Source organism: Phoca vitulina, unplaced genomic scaffold (genome assembly GCF_004348235.1).
Source record: "Phoca vitulina isolate PV1807 unplaced genomic scaffold, GSC_HSeal_1.0 scaffold5, whole genome shotgun sequence".
NCBI classification, from domain to species: domain Eukaryota; kingdom Metazoa; phylum Chordata; class Mammalia; order Carnivora; family Phocidae; genus Phoca; species Phoca vitulina.
Genome location: NW_022589708.1, coordinates 120,246 through 128,352, shown reverse-complemented (window position 1 = coordinate 128,352; position 8,107 = coordinate 120,246). Strand labels below are relative to the sequence as shown.

The 8,107-nt window shown below is 45.4% G+C and overlaps 1 protein-coding gene across 3 annotated transcripts in view; it reads left to right on the top strand.

Moving 5' to 3' along the window:
- The first annotated feature begins 5,011 nt into the window (after positions 1-5,011).
- CDC16 (cell division cycle 16) overlaps positions 5,012-8,107 on the top strand; it is a 31,271-nt gene continuing 28,175 nt past the window's right edge. Inside the window, exons 1-3 of one of the 3 annotated variants that reach the window (XM_032402551.1) lie at positions 5,012-5,572; positions 6,804-6,858; positions 6,960-7,057. In XM_032402551.1, the coding sequence (XP_032258442.1) occupies positions 5,525-5,572; positions 6,804-6,858; positions 6,960-7,057 (201 nt within the window). In that variant the 5' untranslated portion in view covers positions 5,012-5,524. Of the gene's footprint in view, positions 5,573-6,028; positions 6,266-6,803; positions 6,859-6,959; positions 7,058-8,107 lie in introns of those variants that run through there. The other 2 variants (XM_032402549.1, XM_032402550.1) reach the window with 2 other exon arrangements.

Sequence of the window (8,107 nt, the reverse complement as noted above, 5' to 3'; positions counted from 1 at the left end):
GTTGGAACAAAGAGATGAGATGATCCTGGGAGGGGTGGTCCATGTACTTTGAGTTGGTTTCATGTAGGAAGGGTGGATTTTCTCTGATCCACCCATATTTTCTTACTTTTGTAATAAAGGCATGCCTTTGGGTTGCTGACTTGGTTAGGTAGTGTGGAGGGCAGAATAACAGCCCCAAAGATACCGAATTCCTGACCTAGTGAATGTTACCCCAAATGGCACAAAGGACTTTGCAGAGGTGATTAAATTAAGGTTGTTAAATAAGGCAAGTATGCTGGGTTATTTGGGTGAGTGCACTGTAATCACAAGGGTCATCCATAAGTGAGAGAGGCAAGAAGGTCAGAGTCAGAGAGAGATTGGAAGATCGAAAAGCAAGCCATGCTTTTCCCTCTAGAATCGGGAAAAGCCAAGGAATTGGATTCTTCCCTAGATCCTCTAGACGGAAAGCAACCCTGCCAAACTGTGACACTGGTCTGGTGAGACTCATTTCAGGTACTAATTGAAGATTAGGAACAAAATTAGAACTCTGCCAAATGTTGAATGCCCAAGTGTGGTTTGATTAGTAGAGGAAATTCTGTTTGTTTTCCTCTCCTCACATTCTCCCACAGTATTTGCCTTTAAGGAACACACAAACTACAGGGTGATATGGAAAAATGAACAGGCAATTACAATCATGTTTCTATGAGGAAAATACAGTGTTACTAAAAAGTATATGAGGGACACATAAGCCCAACTTGGGGAGCTCAAAGATTTCCTAAATGAAATGGCCATTGTATTAATCTGTTTCCCAGAGAAACTGAACCAATAAGAGTGAGGAGTGTGTGTGTGTGTGTACATATATGATTTATTATAAGGAATTGGCTCATGCAGTTATAGAGGCTGAGAAGTCCAAAGATCTGCAGTTGGCAAGCTGGAGACCTGGAAGGCCCAACAATGGTGTGAATTCCAGTCTGCGTCTGAGTCCCAAGGCAGAAGATCAATGATTGTCTCAGCTCAAGCAGTTAGGCAGAGAGCAAATTCTCTCTTCCTCTACCTTTTCGTTCTATTCAGGCCTTTAATGGATTAGATGAGGCCCACAGTGGGAGAGGGCAATCTGCGTTACTCAGTCTACGGATTCAAATATTAATTCTATCCAGAACACCTCATGAACAAACCCAGAATCATGTTTGACCAAAGATATGGGTATCCTATGCTCCAGTCTAATCGACACATAAAATTAACCATCACAGACACTCAGGTGTGATCTGAAGCATTAGTTTGTGTAGCATCATATCCCAGAGCCTTTTCCCCCCTTAATATATGTTGGAGATTGTTCCATATCCATACACAGATGAATATAACATGGAACATTTTTCAGTTGTTGAAAAGAACAAAGCAGGTTCTGACAGGGAAAGATCTCTAATGTATACCAGTGAACCAGGCAATTCTCAGAATAATTACATATTACATCATCCCTTTTTTGTGGAAAAGAAAAAGAGAGATATTTGTAAATGTGTATATGTATATTCAAAGCACAGAAAGGAGAGTATGAAGTGTTCAGCAATAATTGACAATGATTGTTTCTGGGAAGAGGTGAAGGGAAGGGAAAGATACAGGAGAAGAAATTTCAATGTGTTACCAGTGGATGTGTATGCATAGAAAAGGAGATGGCAGATCACTCACAGAAGTGCCAAGAAAAGAATTTTTGAGTGGATAGGATTGTTTTGGGAACTTTTATGTTCTTTTCATTTCTCTGCATTTTCTTTCTTTCTTAGGCTTTTATATTTATAAAGGTTTTATCTACCTTTAAAAGTAATACATGACATGATCTGAAATTCAAGGGGCACAAGAAGATACCCAGGGAAAGTCCTCTCTCACAGCTCCTCTCATAGCTTCCAGTGCCTATCCCAGAAGGCATTGCACTGTGGCTAGTTTTCTGATTTGTCCTCCCAGGGATAGTTTAAGGATCTTCTTACCTATTTTTTTTTTAAGAATTTTATTTATTTATTTGACAGAGAGAGACACAGCAAGAGAGGGAACACAAGCAGGGGGAGAGGGAGAAGAAAGCTTCCTGCCGAGCAGGGAGCCCGATGCGAGGTTCGATCCCAGGACCCTGGGATCATGACCTGAGCCGAAGGCAGACGCTTAACAACTGAGCCACCCAGGTGCCCCCTTCTTACCTATTCTTTAGTTAGTTTCCTATTTTAGCCAAATGGATGCATATGAGAAACACTTTCCTATACCTTGCTTTTCCCCCCTTAATATATGTTGGAGATTGTTCCATATCCATACACAGAACTGCCTTGTTCTTTTATTTTTTAATTTTGTTTATATATTTTGAAGTTTATTTATTTATTTATTTTTAAAAATATTTTATTTATTTATTTGACAGAGAGAGACACAGCAAGAGAGGGAACACAAGCAGGGGGAGTGGGAGAGGGAGAACCAGGTTTCCCACCGAAGCAGAGAGCCTGATGTGGGGCTTGAACCCAGGACCCTGGGACCATGACCTGAGCCAAAGGCAGATGCTTAATGACTAAGCCACCCAGGCGCCCCAAAGTTTATTTATTTATTTTTAAGTAGCCTCTACACCCAACATGGGGCTTGAACTCATGACCCTGAAATCAAGAGTTGCATGCTCTTCTGACTGAGCCAGTCAGGCACCCCTACCTTGTTCTTTTAAATAGCTGCATGGTATTCCACTATGTGCGTACACTGTGACTTCTTGAATCGGTTTCCTATCTGTCAGGTTATTAAAGTGTCCCTTATTAAAGTGCTATGATGACTATCCTCATAAAGCATGTCATTCTGCACATGTGCAAAATGTATCTCTAGAAGTGGAAACATTAGGGCAGAGTATGTACATATTTAGTTTTGGAAGACATTCCATCTTGTTCACCATGGACGGTATACCAACATCACCCACAAAAATAATATATGAGAGAGCCTGTTTCCCCACACTCTTGCCAAGAAAGTGTCACCAATCTTTTTGCTCTTTGCTGATGTATAAAAAGTGACACCCTACTATAATTTTAATTTTTATTATGAAGTTGAGCTTTCTTTCATGTCTAGAATCTATTTGCATTTCTTTCCCTATGAAGTATATTTTCAGTCATTTGCCCATTTTAATTCTTGAGCCATTGGTCTTTTTTTTTTTTTTTTAAAGATTTTATTTATTGGGGCGCCTGGGTGGCTCAGATGGTTAAGCGTCTGCCTTCGGCTCAGGTCATGATCCCAGGGTCCTGGGATCAAGCCCCACATCGGGCTCCTGGCTCAGCCGGGAGCCTGCTTCTCCCTCTCCCTCTCCCTCTGCCTCTCTCCCTGCTCATGTTCTCTCTCTCTCTCTGTATTTCAAATGAATAAATAAAAAATTTTAAAAAATTTAAAAAAGATTTTATTTATTTATTTGACAGAGAGAGACATAGTGAGAGAGGGAACACAAGCAGGGGGAGTGGGAGAGGGAGAAGCAGGCTCCCCGCTGAGCAGGGAGCCCGATGCGGGGCTCGATCCCAGGACCCTGGGATCATGACCTGAGCCGAAGGCAGATGCTGAACAACTGAGCCACCCAGGCGCCCCAGCCGTTGGTCTTTTTTTTTAAGATTTTGTTTATTTATTTGAGAGAGTGAGAGAGCAAGAGTGAGAGAGAGAGAGAGAGCACAAGTGGGGGGGCGGATCAGAGAGAGAGGGAGAAGCAGGCTCCCCACTGAGTAGGGAGCCTGATGCGGGGTTCAATGTGGGGGCTGGATCCCGACTCCGGGATCATGACCTGAGCCGAAGGCAGACTCTCAACAACTGAGCCACCCAGGCAACCCGAGCCATTGGTCTTTTTATAGTGGCTTTACATCTAAAGGAAATTAGCATCTTATGGTAGGTTTCCAATTTATTTCTTGTCTTTTGACTTCATTTGTGGTTCATCCATCTACATTATTTTTTTTGGTAATGAGAATGCGTTGCCTTTGTTCAAAAAATTTAACTTCATTATGAGGAGGAAAGGCTCAGCTTATATCACCTCCATTTTCATCACTTATGTGTCACCCAGTTTTCACTTGGGTAGTATTGACTCTTCCCTCGTGGTCCCTCCACTCCTTCCTGAGTCATGCATCTTTGTACTTGTTCACTGCACTTACGTATTTACACACCTGTTTCCTTCCAATAGATTGAAAAAAGTTCTGTGCACTACCTCAGGTTGTTCTGTGAGGTAACTCTCCGAGGTCAAAGAAGTTTTACAGTTTTATTGAACTATATTTTACATACTGTAAAATTTAAAGTGTACAGTTCGTGGCTTTTAGTTCATTCAGAGTTGTGCAGGAATCACTACAATCCATTTTAGATCACTGTGGTAATCCCCAGCAATCTCATTTGCCCAAGCCCATCCCTCAGTCCAGCCCCTGACAACCACTATATTTCATACACATGGTGTTAAAGAAAAAAAATACTCAACTGACATTTGTCAAAGCATAGTAAGAAGATTTTACTCAAGGTAGGGGAGCTATCACCATAGGTAGAGGGACCACTGATGGTGGAAATCTGCGGCGAGGACAAGAAATTGGGCTCAACTCTGAATACACCACAGGCAAGTGGGAATTCATAGCCAAGGAGCAGGGCGGGGGTCTCTGAATAGAAAATTATTAAGAGGAAACATGGCGGGGGGGGGGGGGTTCTGTCTAAACCGACCTAACAGGATTCTTGCAGAAGGCAAGCCAGGGTGCTCAGACAGCAACTGGAGGGTGCGGGGGAGGATACAGGAATTCGCGCATAAATCAAGGGTGAGCACACACACAGGGTGGGGGGTTCTTGCTACAATGGGACGATGCAGGACGGAACACGGAAGTCCCAAAGTCGGGTGTGGCTGAAAGAGGGATTCGGGGGACGCCGAGCGGAGCTTAGTCAGTGGGGGCGCCCTCGGAAGGGAAGCACGGACAGGGGGTCCCTGCCCAGCGGAAGGCGCGTCCACGTCGGCACGATAACGTTCCAGGGTACGGATTCGGTCTCAGTCGGCCAGCCTCTGTAGTTCTTACTGGGTTTTGGTCACAGCTTCCTCTACCTGGGGGTTCTGCCGCAAGACAGCGTGACGGGGACACGTGGCGACCCCAGCGGCGCGCCGTGACTCGGCCTCGGCCCTCCGAGGCCGGCGTCGTCGCCTACGCCCCAAGCCCGTCTGCGACCGCCCCCCGCCCGCCCCCGGACCAGCATACGAGTGAACGGCGCACGGACACAACGACGCGCCGCGCGACCTGGGACCTTGAGTGGGAGGGAAAAGCGTCCACGGCCCCCAAACCGCCGGCAACCCAAGGGCCAAGGCAACGCCTCGGAACCAACGGCACAACCCCGGGTTCCGGCGCCGGAGGGGACGCGTTTGCGGAGGACTTCCGGGGCGGGGTCTGGCCGGGAGCGGAAGATCCCGGGCGGTGCGCGGAGCTGGGCGGGGTCGGACCGGGTGCGGGGGCTGCGGCGCGGGCTCCAGGCGCGCCCAGCCGGCAGCGGGAAGGAGGGCTCGCGCCGGGGCGGCGGACGCCGCTCGGTCGGACTCCTCGGCCGCGCGGCCATGAACCTGGAGCGGCTGCGGAAGCGCGTCCGGCAGTACCTGGACCAGGTGGGCGGCCCGACCCGGGGAGCGCGGGCCCCGGGGCTCGGGGCTCGGGAGGCAAGCCCGCTCCGAGCGCTGGCCCGCAGGGGAGACTGTCGTCGCGGTCTTGGTTGCGCTTGATCCGGCCGGGCCTGGGCCTTCGCCCTGGGGTAAAGCCCCCGAAGGGAGGGGTGAAGCCCACCCCCCCACCGCCCCAGCACTCTGTGCAGCTGGGAGGATGAGCAGCACTGGAGTGGACACCACCTAGGCGCCCCGCGAGCCTAACACGTGCTCAGAGCCCCGCTCTGCAGCCGCCTGACTGCTGGGGCAGAGTGGGTGCTCAGTGCAAGTGGGAGGATTGCTGTAGGAGGAAAGTTGCAGGGTGGTCTTTGAATTTAGCTAGTTAATAGAAAATGTTCAAGAAGTGTAGTTGTAATTCTTATTTGTGGCAGAACTTAAGTAAAGATAGATAACCGTGTTTTGTCGAGTCAGTACTTTTAAAGTTATGTTAACTGTATCTGCACTGCCTTTGAATGAACAGCAGTGTTTAAGAAATGACTCCAGAATCAGCAAGGTCACTTAGTTTTTGTAAAGCTTATACTCTCCAAATAAGTTGGAAACCAAGAAAGGGAGGGAAAAGCATATTCGATATGAAATGTTCAGAATGGATGTGAAATGATGCTGCCAGATGCCTGCAGTACATTGGAGGGTTGTATTTTGGTAAGTCAGTTGAATGGAACAGATGCCCCTGAGCACTTTCTGTTTGGCCCTGGGGACTAGTGAGGAGTGAGACAGGCCTGGTTTCCACCCTTGGGGCACTTACAGTGAGCAGATTTGTAACCATCCCCTAAGCATTCCTCTTCCCAGATTGAGGGGCAGCAGAGTTCCTAGTTGCATTCATTCAAGAACTGAGAACTACTGCTAATGAGGAGATACCGCAAAAGAATTGTTTAATTTTCTAGTGTTTTAGGTACCTGCTGATAACATTTTTCCAATGTATAAGTTTAAAAAGAAATCCTACCTTCTTAACTGTATATATCAAAGATCTTACAACAATGTTTTTATTGTACCACTGAACCAAAACTCACCTAGCTGAGATGTAAAAATGGAGGTATGATTGGTAGACCCTTGCAACATGTTAACAATTATTATATTAAGATGTTGGTTTACTGTATAGCATTCTAATAATATTAGATATCTGTTTAAAACTATTGAAATAACAGCAGTTACTTTTTTTCTTTTTTTTTTTTACATATAGCAACAGTATCAAAGTGCTCTATTTTGGGCAGATAAAGTAGCTTCACTCTCTCATGGTAAGTGGCAACTTCTAATTTTTTTTCTGATTTCTGTATTTTAAAAACCTTTTTATTTTTCCTTGTACCTCTGACCATTATGTGTTTTTTTTTCCTTCCAGAGGAACCCCAGGACATTTATTGGTTGGCTCAGTGTCTGTACCTAACAGCACAATATCATAGAGCAGCCCATGCACTTCGGTCACGAAAACTGGACAAAGTAAGTGTTTTTGTGAACTTTAAAGCTTCCCAAAGTCTTCCCAAAGCTTTTCAAATTGTTACTGGATTAAATGTCAAAATTATTTAAAAGGATTCAGTTTTTCTTATTGAATGTAAAGAGAAATTTTCTTATTCCTAATCTCAGTCACTTTTGCCCCCCCAATCTAGTCACTAAGTCTTGAGAATTCTGTTTTCTAAATAACTCTGAAATTAACGGATCTTCCTTTCCATCTCATTACTGCTCATACGTGTCAGGTCTTTAATTTGTTTTGTTTTAGCCTTTTGTCTCTCTTCTCTAGTAACATCTTTCCCACTCTACTTTCCCTCTCTTTTTAACTATCTTTTAAACTATCACAAGGGTAGGGGCACCTGGGTGGCTTAGTTGTTGGGTATCTGCCTTCGGCTCAGGTCGTGATCCCAGGGTCCTGGGATGGAGCCCCGCATCGGGCTCCCTGCTCGGCGGGAAGCCTGCTTCTCCCTCTCCCACTCCCCCTGCTTGTGTTCCCTCTCTCGCTATGTCTCTCTCTGTCGAATAAATAAATAACATCTTTAAAAAATAAATAAATAAACTATCACAAGGGTAGTCTTCCCAAACACAGGCCTGATGATAGAACTCACAGTGTCACTCAGTGATCTCCCATAACCTACAGGGTAAAATCAGATGCATCAATAGGCACCAAGGTTCCTTTATGATTTCTCTGCAGTCTGTGTGGAAGCCAGCGCCTCCACCAGTACATGTACACGCACCTTAGTCATGCTGACTACTTGCAGTCCCTTGGACATGTGATAGCTGTTCATGTTCAGTGCCTGGAATGCTGGCCAACCTCTCACTTTTCTCTCCCTTGCACATGTTTTCTTTAACTGGCCAGTATTTCTCATGCCCTTCTTTCAGAGTTTATGTAGTTTATGTCTTACATAGTGCTGTGTTTATGTCTTCCTGCCATAACCTCCTTGAGGGCAGATCCTTACTCTTCTTTTTTTTAACCATTTTATTTTTTTATTGTACCTTTTTTTTTTTTTTTTTTTTTAAGTTTTTTTTTTTTTTTTTTTT